At 42.2% G+C, this 14,688-nt stretch overlaps 3 protein-coding genes across 3 annotated transcripts in view; 1 reads left to right on the forward strand and 2 right to left on the reverse strand.

Moving 5' to 3' along the window:
- Positions 1 to 419: 419 nt before the first annotated feature.
- On the reverse strand, positions 420 to 2,332 carry LOC6502116. The gene is made up of 4 exons (XM_001966142.4): positions 2,055 to 2,332; positions 1,847 to 1,991; positions 794 to 1,785; positions 420 to 737 (listed from the first exon to the last, which is right to left on the reverse strand). Exons 1-4 carry the CDS (start codon positions 2,259 to 2,261, stop codon positions 558 to 560), a joined length of 1,524 nt encoding a protein of 507 aa, XP_001966178.1. The 5' UTR covers positions 2,262 to 2,332; the 3' UTR covers positions 420 to 557.
- A 139-nt stretch (positions 2,333 to 2,471) lies between these two features.
- Positions 2,472 to 3,548, reverse strand: LOC6502115 (transmembrane emp24 domain-containing protein 2). The gene is made up of 3 exons (XM_001966143.4): positions 3,289 to 3,548; positions 2,886 to 3,220; positions 2,472 to 2,784 (listed from the first exon to the last, which is right to left on the reverse strand). Exons 1-3 carry the CDS (start codon positions 3,428 to 3,430, stop codon positions 2,635 to 2,637), a joined length of 627 nt encoding a protein of 208 aa, XP_001966179.1. The 5' UTR covers positions 3,431 to 3,548; the 3' UTR covers positions 2,472 to 2,634.
- Positions 3,549 to 4,384: 836 nt separating this feature from the next.
- Positions 4,385 to 14,688, forward strand: part of LOC6502290 — a 76,364-nt gene continuing 66,060 nt past the window's right edge. Inside the window, exon 1 of the mRNA XM_001966144.4 lies at positions 4,385 to 5,001. The gene's annotated coding sequence lies outside the window, so the exon portion shown is untranslated. The remainder of the gene's footprint in view (positions 5,002 to 14,688) is intronic.

Raw genomic sequence — 14,688 nt, forward strand, 5'->3', positions numbered from 1 at the left:
TATTTATGTTTTTAACTTCAGTTTGTCTTCAGGAAGTCTCCCTCTTTAATTTAAGTTTTAAAATACATGTTTGTATAAAATAAAGATAAATTAACTATATTTATCAATAAATATTATATATAGTATATAATAATATATATTCAGTTTAGATATATATTTCTCTTTAGAAAACTCTATTTTTTTAAAGAGATTTACTCCTTATAAGTTTCTAATTTATTAATTTACTCATTTTAAGTGTTGAATAACGAAATTTGATTCAATTTTTAGAAATAACAAAGAAGAAGACATGTTTCTGTAGTTATTTTAACAAATTAATGAATTTATGATTTATTACCTTGAAATATATACATTTTTTTATAAATCAAAGATCTATCCTAACAAAAAATTAATATCTTAAAGAAAACTCTTTAATTATTTTATTATTTGAATATTTTATTTTATTTATTATATAAATTGTATTAATAATTATATACATTTTAAAAACATATCACCAAAAAAGACTGTATAAGATATACAAAATTTAAAATTGTATCAAAAATGGCAAATATTATAAGTCTTCACTCCTGACCTCCACCCAGAAGCCTGGCATAGTCCCCAACGTGGACCAATCCGTGCTCCAAGGAGGCAATGTGGAGATTCGAGGCATTCATGTACTCCCTATTGATGTGAGGATTCTGGAGCTCCGTGATCAAGGTGGAACAGGCGGCGGCGGGATCCGAAGTGCTGACCAAGACACCCTGCGGAGAGATAGAAAGAGTAAGAATCCCGAAATCCCCTCCTGATACCAACTCACATCCCAGAATTCGTTGCCCGGCAAGGCGTTCCCATCCCAGGCATAGGTGACCACCAGCAGCATGTCCTCCGGCAGCTTGCTGTGGGCTTCCCGATTCGAGATCTTGATCTTGATGCCGCCCTGAGGATGCTGCGGGAAGCGCAGGAGAGCACCGTCATAGAGGCTGCCCACCCGGTCGAGGTGGAACCAGGAGAAGTGCACCACGCCGACGTGGTGAAGGCGCTCGCCCAGCCCATCCAGGGACTCCTGGAAGGCCTCGAAGAAGGTGAGTTCCTGGTGATTGGCCGCCTTCCAAACACCCAGGCCGATGGGCACCACATGGACGTAGGCCAGTTTCCCCGCCCGAACGGCTCTGTCCTGCGCCTCCAGGAGCAGGGTCTCAAAGGTGTTCCTGTACCGCTTCCGCATCACCTGGTGATCGAAGTAGCCCCCGTTGACGCTCTCGAAGCGCTGCGGCTCAGCCAGATGCCCCTGGAAGTGGTCGAAGATGAAGTCCTTCGGCTCTCCGTAGAATTCCCGCCAAATCCGACGGAGATCCGCCTGTCCGGTGGTTGCATTCTGGTCACCATATCCTCGGGCTAAGGTGTTCTGGTCTTTGGTGATCTTGATGTCCTGGAACTCCATCACGTTGGGACGCTCGAACCGAGCTCCAATGATCCCCACGATGACGCCCTCCGGCTCGATCGTACTTTTGTCCAAAGGCACCATGCCGGCATTGCCCTTCGAGCCGTTGTTGATGAACTCCGAGTGGGTGGTGAAGTAGAGCAGGGCGGCCAGCTTGATCTCGTCATAGCTGAGCACCGAGTTCAGGGTTAGTCCGGGCAGTTCCTCCCCGGTGCCCACCTTCTCGAATCCGCCAATGCCTTGCTGGCCCTCCATGGTGCAGTGGTCGTCGCTGTCGCCGTAGAACCAGACACATCTCTTGGCCACCAGCCGTTGGACGAAGGCGGTGAGAGTCATGTTCTTGTAGAGCTGGCGCTCCGTTTTAGAGCCTGGAAGGAAGGGAGAACAGGGATTTCAAGCATATATGACATTTATGCAGGTTCTACCCACCAAACTTGAGCTTGTGCTTCAGGAACTTGATGTACAGCTGGAGAGTACTTTCGTGAATCACCGGATAGGAGGATGCGATTTGCTTCCTGATTGCATCCTCTCTAGCCGCCGGTTGGGACTTGACCCGGCACGAATCAATAGGAAACTGGATGGGAATTGGAATTAGAATATAATAAGAGATAATTGCAAGACCAGTTGGGGTAATTACCTTGTGGGGGAAATTCTCAGATACGCCCTTAAACTTTTTCAAATCCACCGGGGGGTCCGGTTTCTTTAAATGGCGCAGTTCTTGCCATATTTTCTGCTCAAATTCAGGGCTCACGGAGCTGGAACTGGCGGCACAGGCACAGGAAGAGCTCACACAAGTGTCCATCATCATCAGGAATAGGGATTTAAGGAGATTACTTCTATGCATTTGGAATAAAAGTCAACTGAAACGAAACAGAAATCCTCTAACCCCGAAGCTTTCGATCTTGTTATCGATATATCGGAACAGAAGCAGTTATCGGAAGGAGAACATGACCCCTTCTTAGATCTTTTTTTGTTATAATTAATTTATATATAAATTATTTAATTTTTAAGACAACCTAGCTCATTTACTATCAGAGTCAAAAATATTACAATATTTTGTTTCGCTTTTTTGTTTTGTTTTTTTTAGTTTTTATTTTAATTACAAAAGGAATAATTTGTTTAAATTAATCTGAGACAGAAACACCTCATCCTCAAGCACACATCACGGCAACTCTTCAATTATTCATCCGCAGGATCATCCCACATCTTGGCCAGGATTACACGACGCGCTTCACCTCAAAGAAGCGCTTCAGGTAGTAGACCTGGCCGACGGTCATCAGGACCAGGACGAGGGCCTCGAAGGTGGACCACAGAACGACCCGGGAGTTGGTGCTCTCGTTGACCGAACGATGGATCTTGTCGCGCACCTGCAAGTGAAGGGATAAGTATAAGTAGTGGTCTATGACATGTCAAAGGGTTCTGCTGCACAGATCGCGATGTGGCAGGTTCTGTTACTGCCCCCACTTACATGCATGTACTCCTGCTCGTGCTTGACACTGGTCAGAGTGCCGGACAGCTCGCGGATCATGTCCTCCAGCTTGGTGTGACCCACCTCCTCCTCGCCGGGGGCGCCGGGAGCACGCTGAGGGGCATCACCCACATCGATCGAAAACATGACCAGCTTGGGGGTCATGCTGCTGCGCTCGTTGTTGAAGCAGACGGTGTAGGTGCCCTTCGAGGGCGCCACGAACGTGTACTTGCCGGAAGACTCCTTTTCGCTCTCGTGCATAACATGATTGTCGGGACCGCTGATTTTGATGTCCACGTCCAGGAAGCCGCCGTCAATCACCTCAAAGGTGACACCTGTAATGGGACAAAGACAGAAGCATTAATCCCCGAACTAGCTCCGGGCAATCGCGCAGCAATCTTACCAAACTTGGTGCCGCCTTCCACATTCTCGAAGAAACACTCTTCGTTGTGGGCATCCACGCTGACAATGAACGCGCTGCCGTTTCTGGCAAGGATCAGCAGGCTGCCCAGCAGAAGCAGCAGCTTGGCGAGCATCGGTTGCATCGTGGTTTTGGGTAAACGGCCACTAAAATCGTACAAAAATTACTTAAATTTGGCAGCCACGTAGCTGTCGAGTTGTTTGCCTGTCGGGAGCTGGAGATGAGAGCGCTGGCGGTCTATCGATAATGCCCAGTGCTGCCATCGTGCCTAATTTTTGGCTATAAAAATCTAGCTTTTTTTATTATCGATAGTTGCCAACTTATAGTTGGTAAAATCTTTTAAACATAGTTTTTATAGATATTACTTTAAAACTTCTTTTAAAATATGTATTATACCCAAGTTAATGAATACGCCAATCAAATAATTCATTTATTTCTTTCTGCTATTAAATTAAACTTGTTATTTGGACTATTTAAGTTCGTTCATGCTGTAGAAGGTTTTTTAATAACTTTAAACTATTAATAAACTATTTTTTAATTAAAAACCAAACTAGAAAATGTTTTAATCGTTATTTTTAGCTTAAGACTATAAAAGTGTAAAGTAAATGGAAAGGATTCGAGTTCAGTTTTCTTTATTTCAAGAAATACTTTTCTGCTTCGTTTTATTTCAGTTCTATAAATGCTATTCAAGGGAAAGATTATAGTTAATATGATGGTAAGTCCTTTTTTAAGAATTTGCCTCTGAATATTCACACTTAGAAGTAGTTTGGCGGGATTTTTTCCAACAGAATAAGTTAAACAGTTACAAAAAGCGAAAAACCTATGAAAATATCGAACTGGGCATATTTAATTTATAAAAATGTCTCCTATGTAAAGACTTTTTAGCTCCAGATATAAGAAAAGCCACAAAACAATAAAAAATTTGCCAATTGAAACGAAAAAAACTTCAAATTCAGCCGTTGAACGGAAACTGGTTCCGTTTGTGGCGCCGATTGGTATTCGGGTGTGGCTACACTGGCCCAACGGTGCCCCAAAATTGGGGCCATAGCTATCGATATGTTGGGGCCACCATGCCCCACACTCCAACATCCCGCCGGTTCGTGGCATTTCAATTCAATTCAATTTCAATTGCCAAGCCCCACGGATGCTGCGCGGATGAGAGCTCCAAACATAAAAATCCCGAAACTCGCGAACGAAAACACCCAAATATATCCAGCCAACTCGCGGTTATCAGAGAGTGCATTCCGGCCAAGTCCAGAGCAGAGAATTTATTTATTTACTTTTTTTTGTGAGTGATTTGCAGTGACGCGTTATTTGTGCCAAACAGTTACATACGTTCCAGGACCTCCTTACCAGAACGCTTCTTTCACACCAAAACCGATTTAGCAGCGATGGCCGGAGCCGGAGACGGAGCCGGAGTCCCCAAGGAGGCCAGAGCCACGTGCGCGCGGCTTTTGTACGATATCCTGAATCAGGAGGCCCCGCAGCAACATTAGCGGTCTCAGCAGTGCCGTTATCGTAATATAATTCGCATAGTTCCGGAATTGTGGGCTTGGATCGCGTACCGTTAATCGTGGAGTGACTTGAATAATATATTCCAAAAAAACTGTAAAAAAAAACAATAATATAGCCTAGTGGTAGGCGTTGAACTTGGCCAACAAGTTGGTAGTGTCCAGAATTTTTGGGAAGCATCAGGTGAGTGTTATCTGAAGAGTGTGTGATTTATTAATGAAATTGAATATAAAATAAAGTAAATAAAACCCAAGAGCAATTAGTTTTTAGTTCTTTTTCAAATATTTATTTATTTAAAGACATAAAATTAATACTAGACTTGGGAGCTACTTCTTAAAAGCTATTTAATTTGAATCGATAACTATTCTCTCTAAATCCGATAGTCTTCATTATTCTATCAAAACTAACGGTACTCGTTCAGTTAGCTCCCATTCCTTTGCCTCCCAAGAGTGAACGCTTTGTTGTCGGCCAGTGTGACCAATGCCCTTCGTGATGCATTCTTCTCGAGGAAAAGCAAACCTCAGCATATTAATTACAAACAAATTAAAATTTTTTTGTTTCTACTGTTACCACTGCCCGCCCGCTCTCGCCACTGCCTTAATTAAAGACGCCAAAGAGTAACGGTAATAACCGAGAACGGGAACGACGACCGAAGGGGGGTTCTTCGTTCGTTATTGCTGCTGTTGTTGTTGTTATTGTTGTTGTTGTAGCCTGTCGTAATTGTGCCAGACATTGTCGGTCTCTTTCACTCAAGTTACCCCCCACCCCACACTGCACAAAAACAGAAAGGATTTAATTGAAAAAAGTATAGCATACTTTTTGAAGTTGCATATTGAATTATTTATTGGCAGGACAGATAACAGATCAAAAATCAGAAATCTGAAACAAATGCAACTTGATTTGATTACAAAACACGAATGAACATGCATTTTTATTATAGAACACGAATGAACATGCATTTCGTTTTTTGCCAGTGCCAGTGCCACTTCTCCTTCCCCTACTCCGCCCCATGGCACCGCTATGACCACATTTTCCTACTTGCCAGGACGGAAAAATAAAAGGAATGTGGGGGGGGGGGGAGAGAGAGAAAAAAATGTGGAGCTTGGAATAACTGAGAAGGAGGAGGAGCAGGAGTAGAAAAAAAAACTGTGTCGCCTGCGTGCTGTGACTGCAAAACTGTTGCCCAAAACAAACAGGACTAGGACTAGGACCTCCTCTACCCCTCTCCCCCTCCCTTCTCCCTGTTGATTTATGCCAGCGGCAAAATTATGAAAAATTGTTGCAGTCGAAAAATTTAAAAGAAATGCGAAAGTAAACACACGCGAGTCCCAGACACGAGCGCACAAATTCGATAATTTATCCATAAATTTTAGATGCCCCCCCCCTTGGCCACTCTCTTGTAGCAATTAACATGTGCAAATTTCTGGCCACATAAATTTCCGTAAACTGTTTGTTGCTCCCAACGACCAGCGTCCAGGGCCAAAATCTGCGTCTGCCGGGGAGCCATAAATTCCGTAAAGGAGCCAAGAGAGAGCAGGATGACCAGAAAAGGGGGAGAAAGGGAGACAATCTACCAATCTAGAAGACAATCTCCGCTCGAACTTGACCCAGAAAGACATGAAAAATATAAAGAAAGGATTAGAAGAGATAGTCTATCACAGAAGAGATCAAAAAGGACCTTAATCCTTTGCTGAGATAGCACTTGTCCTTGTTAATAGTCCATGAAGTGAAATATTATATAATGGCAACTTGCAGCCTCAAGATGCATCCAAAATTGAAGTGCACATTTAAATACATGGCTGCGGTTTCCATCTTTGCTGCAATACTTGGCGCCCACAACGTGGGGATTTAGAGAGGGAAAGAGAGAGAGAGAGAGAGAGAGAGAGAGAGAGGAGCTGCACCACAGAGTCCTCAAAGGGAGGAGCTCAAAGTGGCTTACGCTTCACTGATTTAATGCATGTCAGAATGTCAAAATATATGCATGCACAAAGAAGCGACCTTCCTCCGCCCTACCGCCCACTGACCAAAAGGGCCACGCCCCCTCTCTACCACACCTCCCCCTTTTCTGGACCAAAAAGGCCAAAAGGGCGACTAAAGTTAGTCACTCTGTCACACAGTCCTTTCAGTCAAAACAATTATAAATGATAAATGTCAGATGGAGATGGACGTTGGGCTACACTGGGAGAAGTTCATCATTTGAAGGGTTATACTTTGCTTCAAAATATAAGATACATTATAAGATACATATTTAATTTACTCTTTATTCTAATTTAATCTTAATAATAATCTTTAGAATTTTAATAGATCTTCTTATATTTTTATTTGTTTAAAAAAAAAACTGCTCTAGTATCTTTTGTTGGTATATTATTATGGTTAGTTTGAAGAGTACCGGGTATCATCTAGTATTATTAGGTATAGTAGGTATAGTATTATCTTATATAGTATCTTATGTATATATTCTATCTTAAATAGTACAAATGTATCTTTCGCTTATCTATCTTATATCTAACCATTATATCTTCTATCTTATGTATCTATCTTTGAATTAAACAACTAGGCAGAGTTAGTAAATGAATTAAGAAATACCAATAACTTTTGAACTATAAATATATTATAATATGATATTATTTAGTAACTATCTTACCTATTAATTGTTAAACCAAAGGAGAGTTCGGTATTTTTCTATTATATTCTCTATTACACTCACTAGCAAGTAAGTATTGCGTATATTCTTTATTACTAACTTACTTAGTTATAGTACCGGGTATCATATACTCAGTACAATTTTTGTTATTAATTTAAGAAATATTTTAGAAAATGGTTAGAATCTTAACTTCAGATAGACAAATAAATAGAAACTAAATGTGATCTTTTAAGCAACTAAGACTACTACCATTTGAGCTCCTCAACTGCCACTGATTTTCTCTGAGTGCACTCCTTAAGGAAGCGTTTAAGGCAGCAGCCAGGAGACCCGACACACATAACTCACACACATTAAACTCAATTTGGCGCGGCTCATTAATGAACGCGTACACTGAGAGCAAAAGGGCCGGGCCGGCAATGTCCGCCGGAAACTAGACAATGAGTCTAGGGGACGGGAGAAGGGGGGGAAAGTAAGGGGCCAGTAAGGGGGTGGCGACATAATTTATGCAAAATATAAACCGAGCGACAGGCACAAACAACTTATTAAAAAATACGTACAACAAACGAGCGACAGCCATAAATAACCTGGCCAAGTGAGGAGTGTGGCAAGTGGCAAGTGGCGTGTGGCAAGAGGCAAGGTGGGGGTGGGGGTGGTGCCATGCCATGAGAACTTTTTCAAGTGTCTGTGAAACTGTAAACATTTCGCAACTGCCTTTCCGCAAGAATGTACCTTGCCTTGCCACATTCCAAGAAGCATATGCACTGTGGCACGACTCTCGGGGCATCATCAAAATAATAATAAAAATAATAAAAATAGTATCTGTCCCTAGGTGTTGTTGCCACAACACACAAACAACAACAAGAAAGCCAACAATAGAAAAGATTACTTTCATTTTTCGTCAATTTTTAATGGCTTTTGTATCAATTTGATGGAAAAATATAAACTAACAGCTGGCTGGGGGTTTTTAGTAGTTTTTTATGTTGAAAAAATAGATAAAATATTCTCAAAATATTATTTATAGATTTTTGGATAAATATTTCTTTTCAAAAATTGTCTTTTTTTTGGCAGAATATTTTTAGTCCATTTCCATCTGCTAGTGGACTTTTTTGCCAATTTTTTACTAAAAGTGTATAGTTTTTATACTTTTTAGTTATTAATTTATGTTTTTATATATATTTTTAATAAAGTAATTTGAAGAAAAACAAAATACTTTAGAGTTCTAAATAGACCTTAGCTTTGAAATAAAATAAATTTTATTTTTATTCATTTTCCTGCTTTTCTTGTTTAATTTTTAGTAATTTTTTAATAAATTAAACATTTCTATATTATTACTCTAAAGTTAATACATTTTTCTATTTTTTAAATCACAGTTTAAATACTTAAATAAGTAATTAAAAAAAATAGAATGGAAAACCCCTTTTCACAAATTTTTCGTCAAAAAAGTGATAATTGAGTCACTTTTCCACCAACTCCTCAATCGCCACTCCCTCCAGTCAGCTTAAGCTTCACCTTCTGCCCGATTATTAACCCACTAAGTCCCATTTGGGCCGTTGAATCCTTGAAGGACATCTGGGCTTCGGTGTTCTGTGGTTCCTGGCTTGTTTCTGTTTTGAGCCTGTCGCCGCCTGCGGCTCGGCCAACAATTTTCAGTTTCATTTTCGCTTAGTGTCAAGTGCCAGGAGCAAGGAGAACAACAACAACAGCAATAACGGCGGCAGGACGATAACAACTAACGGTAATAGCCCTGCACACGACAAGCGACTAAAACAGTTATTTTTTCTTGCTTTTTTTGGCCAAAAAATGGAAAAGGAAGACAAAGGACGAAGTAGACACAACAAGTTGTCAGGCCCAGCTGCTTGTTAGGGCGCATCCTTGCCAGCCAACTAAGTCCTGTTGCAGGACAGCCCAGGTCTTGCCAGGATCTCCTTTTCCTTCTCCGGCTTATCTTCTGGCTTTCAAAGAAAATAATAAAACTGAACAGAAAACAAAAAATATAAATCCCGCGATTAACCCCTTGGCCACTGCGGCAGGACGATACAAAAATAATAAAAACAACAGCTCCTGAATCCTGGAATTCATTATCGCCATAAATAGGCAGTAGGCGGTAGATTGGAGTGGGAGTGGTTCGCTTTTAATGAAAATCCACTTAACAATTATAAGCGAGATGAGCGGGGATTGGTGCCAAGAATGGAGACAAATGGCGGTCGCTTTGGGTCGCAAACGAGTTGAAGGACGACTGATGGCCAGGATGTTCTGTTCATCGGAATTTGGGTTATATTGAGCCTGAAATATGATCCCACATTCCACACCTCTGGCATTATTTCAAAGATTCTCAAGCATTTCAGGGATTATTTAAATTATTTTGAGGGAAGTCCCTGCAGTTCGCATTCTCTTGTGTCTAATGGCCATATCTCAGCTGATTCTGGTCCGATTCCCAAGCGGGAAGTAGTACCAAGTACCTTTTTAGACTTGTGGATCGATTCCCCGCAGATCTGCATCAAAATCCGAATACAAAATATTTTTTCAATATTTTTCGAAATTTTGTGGGCAGACCCCTTGTGAAGTGCCCGATTTCCGCATCCCCCATATATGGCCCAGTACGATGGCCATATCTCAGCCGATTCTGGTCCGATTCCTAAGAGGAGTACCTTTTTCGACTCGTGGATTGATTCCCCGTAGATCTGCATCAAAATCCGAATACAAAATATTTTTTCAATATTTTTCGAAATTTTGTGGGCAGACCCCTTGTGAAGTGCCCGATTTCCGCATCCCCCATATATGGCCCAGTACGATGGCCATATCTCAGCCGATTCTGGTCCGATTCCTAAGAGGAGTACCTTTTTCGACTCGTGGATCGATTCCCCGCAGATCTGCATCAAAATCCGAATACAAAATATTTTTTCAATATTTTTCGAAATTTTGTGGGCAGACCCCTTGTGAAGTGCCCGATTTCCGCATCCCCCATATATGGCCCAGTACGATGGCCATATCTCAGCCGATTCTGGTCCGATTCCCAAGCGGAGTACCTGTTTCGACTCGTGGATCGATTCCCCGTAGATCTGCATCAAAATCCGAATACAAAATATTTTTTCAATATTTTTCGAAATTTTGTGGGCAGACCCCTTGTGAAGTGCCCGATTTCCGCATCCCCCATATATGGCCCAGTACGATGGCCATATCTTAGCCGATTCTGGTCCGATTCCTAAGAGGAGTACCTTTTTCGACTCGTGGATCTATTCCCCGCAGATCTGCATCAAAATCCGAATACAAAATATTTTTTCAATATTTTTCGAAATTTTGTGGGCAGACCCCTTGTGAAGTGCCCGATTTCCGCATCCCCCATATATGGCCCAGTACGATGGCCATATCTCAGCCGATTCTGGTCCGATTCCTAAGAGGAGTACCTTTTTCGACTCGTGGATTGATTCCCCGTAGATCTGCATCAAAATCCGAATACAAAATATTTTTTCAATATTTTTCGAAATTTTGTGGGCAGACCCCTTGTGAAGTGCCCGATTTCCGCATCCCCCATATATGGCCCAGTACGATGGCCATATCTCAGCCGATTCTGGTCCGATTCCTAAGAGGAGTACCTTTTTCGACTCGTGGATTGATTCCCCGTAGATCTGCATCAAAATCCGAATACAAAATATTTTTTCAATATTTTTCGAAATTTTGTGGGCAGACCCCTTGTGAAGTGCCCGATTTCCGCATCCCCCATATATGGCCCAGTACGATGGCCATATCTCAGCCGATTCTGGTCCGATTCCTAAGAGGAGTACCTTTTTCGACTCGTGGATTGATTCCCCGCAGATCTGCATCAAAATCCGAATACAAAATATTTTTTCAATATTTTTCGAAATTTTGTGGGCAGACCCCTTGTGAAGTGCCCGATTTCCGCATCCCCCCATATATGGCCCAGTACGATGGCCATATCTCAGCCGATTCTAGAAAACCCTATGAGTAATTATGACTTTGAGGAGCTCTCTTTTAATACGAATAATTATGTCAATGATATTAGAAGACCCCCAGTTTTGTGCAGTGTAATGGGGTCACTGTCTTCCGGCTATTTCTTGCAATATTCTTGCGCTGCGGGCAGACGAGTGGGCCGTCGCTGTGGCCGCTTGTGGCTCAGTTTGATTTCGAGTGGAACTAGTTTGCTTAGCTAAGCTAACCTAAGCACTTCCGGTGCCCCGACTGATTTATTTTCACAAACAGAAGCAGAAATGGCGGAGTGTGTACGCATTATGGGCGGCATATAGGACCCAATTTCGGCTGAAAGTGTGCACATAAATTAAGTGTGTGTGTGTGTGTGTGTTGGAAGGGAGTGGGGTGGGGGGCCTTCTTAACCTTATTTTTGCTGAGAAGTGAGTCGCACATATCCTGGATGCTGGAGACAGTTGCCTTTTGATGGCAGTTGGAGGAATTGAATGCATTCCGCGAAGCAATCTTGCAAATTGCAGCCTCAACTCGAACAATCTGCCACAGCCGGCACACAGGGCGTATGATTAATTTAAAGGCAAGAGTTGAGGCCTCATTTCAATCAGAACTTTAGCTGGCAGAGTGCTCTCTGGCCAAAGACTGACTGCAATTTAGCCCAAAAACAATTGCTTATAGATTTAAAGTTTTTATAATTAGTTTATTTAATAAATATTGCTGGAATTTGCGCTTCTCTGTCTCTGTCTCTGTCTCTGTCTCTGACTCTGTCTCTGGCTTGTAAGTAAAATAGATTCAATAAAATCTAAATACCAAGTACTCGGTTGTCCCTTGAGGTTGTTATGGCCTCTTCTAATTAAGTTAAGCTCCACACATAAAAGTTTAGTGGAGAGCATCAGGAGGAGCATCAGCAGAAGCATTAGGAGGAGCAGGAGCCAGAGCTCAAATGGCAGACAAACATTTTCATAAGACGCCCGATCTGGGATGGGATGGGATGGGATGCGATGGTCTGGGTGCTAATGTGTTTGCTTGGCAGCATCTTGGCAGAGAGAGGAGGAGCGGAAAGGACCAAGCACTGAGCCAGGATGAAGCACTAAGCCAGGACTTCTTTCTCCTCTATTTGCCTACGGCACTCGAAATCAATTAAATGCATAGTTTCAACTTTCAAGTTGCAAGGATGCGACTTGCTACTTGCTACTTGCCACTTGCCACTTGCCTCTTGCAACTGTAACTGCGAATGGGAATACGAACGAGGCACATCCCTTTCTCTCCTACTGCTCTAAACTGTTAAAAAACTCAAGAAAGAAAACATTTTTATGCGCCGCGCTCGAATTCATTAGCGTCTGGAGGCAGAAGTGTCAGTGTGCCAGTCAGTCCATCTATCTGCCAGCCTGTCAGCCGGCTTCAAGTGTTTAGCTTATTGAAAAGTTGCAGCCTGGGGTCTGGGGTCTGGGGCCTTGGGTTTTCGGGGTTTAGAGGCTTCAGGTTAAGGGGTTAAGAGGCTAAAGGGGCTAAGCAATGGAGGGAGCGGTCTATCCTATCCGGTCTTAGCCCCAAAAGTTCCCAGCTGACAAACTCAACTCTGCTGTCGCGCTAATCAGCCAACGAATGCCACACCGGAATTTCAAGGCACTGAGAGAAAAATAATAGGGATTTAAGTATCTATCTATTAATTTACTATATTTTTCTGATTTATAAACTTTTCTTTTAAATAAACTATCAATACCTGGTACTTAAAGTGTGTTTAACTTAAAAAGAAACCCATTTTAACTTGTTTTTAAAGCAATAAGAGCCAAAATATGTGTTAGTTTTAAGAAAAAGTATTTATACCCGGTACTCTGAAGTACTAGGTCACCATCTAGAGCTTTCTAAACCTATAAACACCACTTTTTAGACTAAAATAAATATTTAAAACAGAGAAACTAATATGAATATTAATATCCGGCACTAGGATTATGGTTATCTGGAATTTTATTGACTTTCTGCTAAAATAAAAACAACTTTAACTTACTGTTAAAGGCAACAAGTAACTGTAGAGCAAGATGAATAAAAACGTTATTCATACCCGGTACTTGTGATATGTAGACTTGCCCTTTCTTAGAAAATAGTTTATTCCTGAATATTTTACAATAAATACCCGGAAGTTTCTTGCTGTGCCCTCTCCTTGGATTAAAAATTGGTTCTAGCCTTAGTATTTGGATCTGAATCAGAATCAGCTCCGGGATCTGCATCAGTAGCCCGGCTTGAGTTGAGCGGCGGGCAAAGTTTGCTTGAATTATGTAGCGCGACGGTAATTTGAGGCAAACTTCTGACGCTGAAATAGTTTTGGACACAGCAGAGGGGCCCTGCTCCTTGCCCTGGAGTGGGTGGAGGTGCCTCGAAGCCCCCCAGTCCTGATGGAAAGTGGAAAAACGCCTCTGCGCGACTAACAATGTGATTGTCAAAGTATTTGCACTTGATTACCAACTTTGCAAAATGCATATTTATCGCAGGATATCGCAGGAGCGGAATGATAGGGATATCCTTTTGGAATTCCCAGTCATCTCTTTTGGAGAACTTCACTGCCAAGCAGCTCTGGCAATTAAAATGGAATGGAATGAAAAATGCCTTCCAATCGCCACTGACTTCTGTCATAATCATGTCCCCATGTCCTTGGGCCTCCTTGCTAGTCCTTTCGGCGAGGAGTGCCCATCCAACCCTATCAGTTGGGGAGCAGGACAAGTAACTTTTGTCAAGTAATTGCCCTCGTCCTGACCCAAATAATCGTTATCGATAATAACCACACATTGATTTATCCCCATTGTCTGGCCGGGCAGGACACCCGACTTCTTAGCCTCCGCCTCCGCCCATGACCCATGACCCATGACCCCCAGGACCTTCCACAGACACATGGGAGTTCCATTAAAAACGCCATCAAAGCGACCCGAAGGCCACTGAAAGAAAGTAACTCATATTCAGGGACTAAATCAGTCTCTGTTTTCTTTCTTATTTTATCCTTTTTCTCGCAGTGTAACAGCTGGGGGGAGAAACCCCTTATCCCATTCCCAATGTGGCATTCCCAACCGAAAATACCCGAAAGCCAAACCAATTCCAATTCAAAAACAAATCCATTCTAAATGCGCCTGTCGTCGGTAGAGATTCGGTGGCATTTTTCCAATCCTTCCTTCCTTTGAAGGCCTGTGGCAAGTGGCAAGTGGTGGCATGGTGAATGGGGCATAATAATAACCGCTAACTTGTCACCTTGCCACCTTGCCGCTTCAGCCAGGCCCTTTATTATAGCCATGGCTCGT

This window comes from Drosophila ananassae, chromosome XL (assembly GCF_017639315.1).
Source record: "Drosophila ananassae strain 14024-0371.13 chromosome XL, ASM1763931v2, whole genome shotgun sequence".
NCBI classification, from domain to species: Eukaryota; Metazoa; Arthropoda; class Insecta; order Diptera; family Drosophilidae; genus Drosophila; species Drosophila ananassae.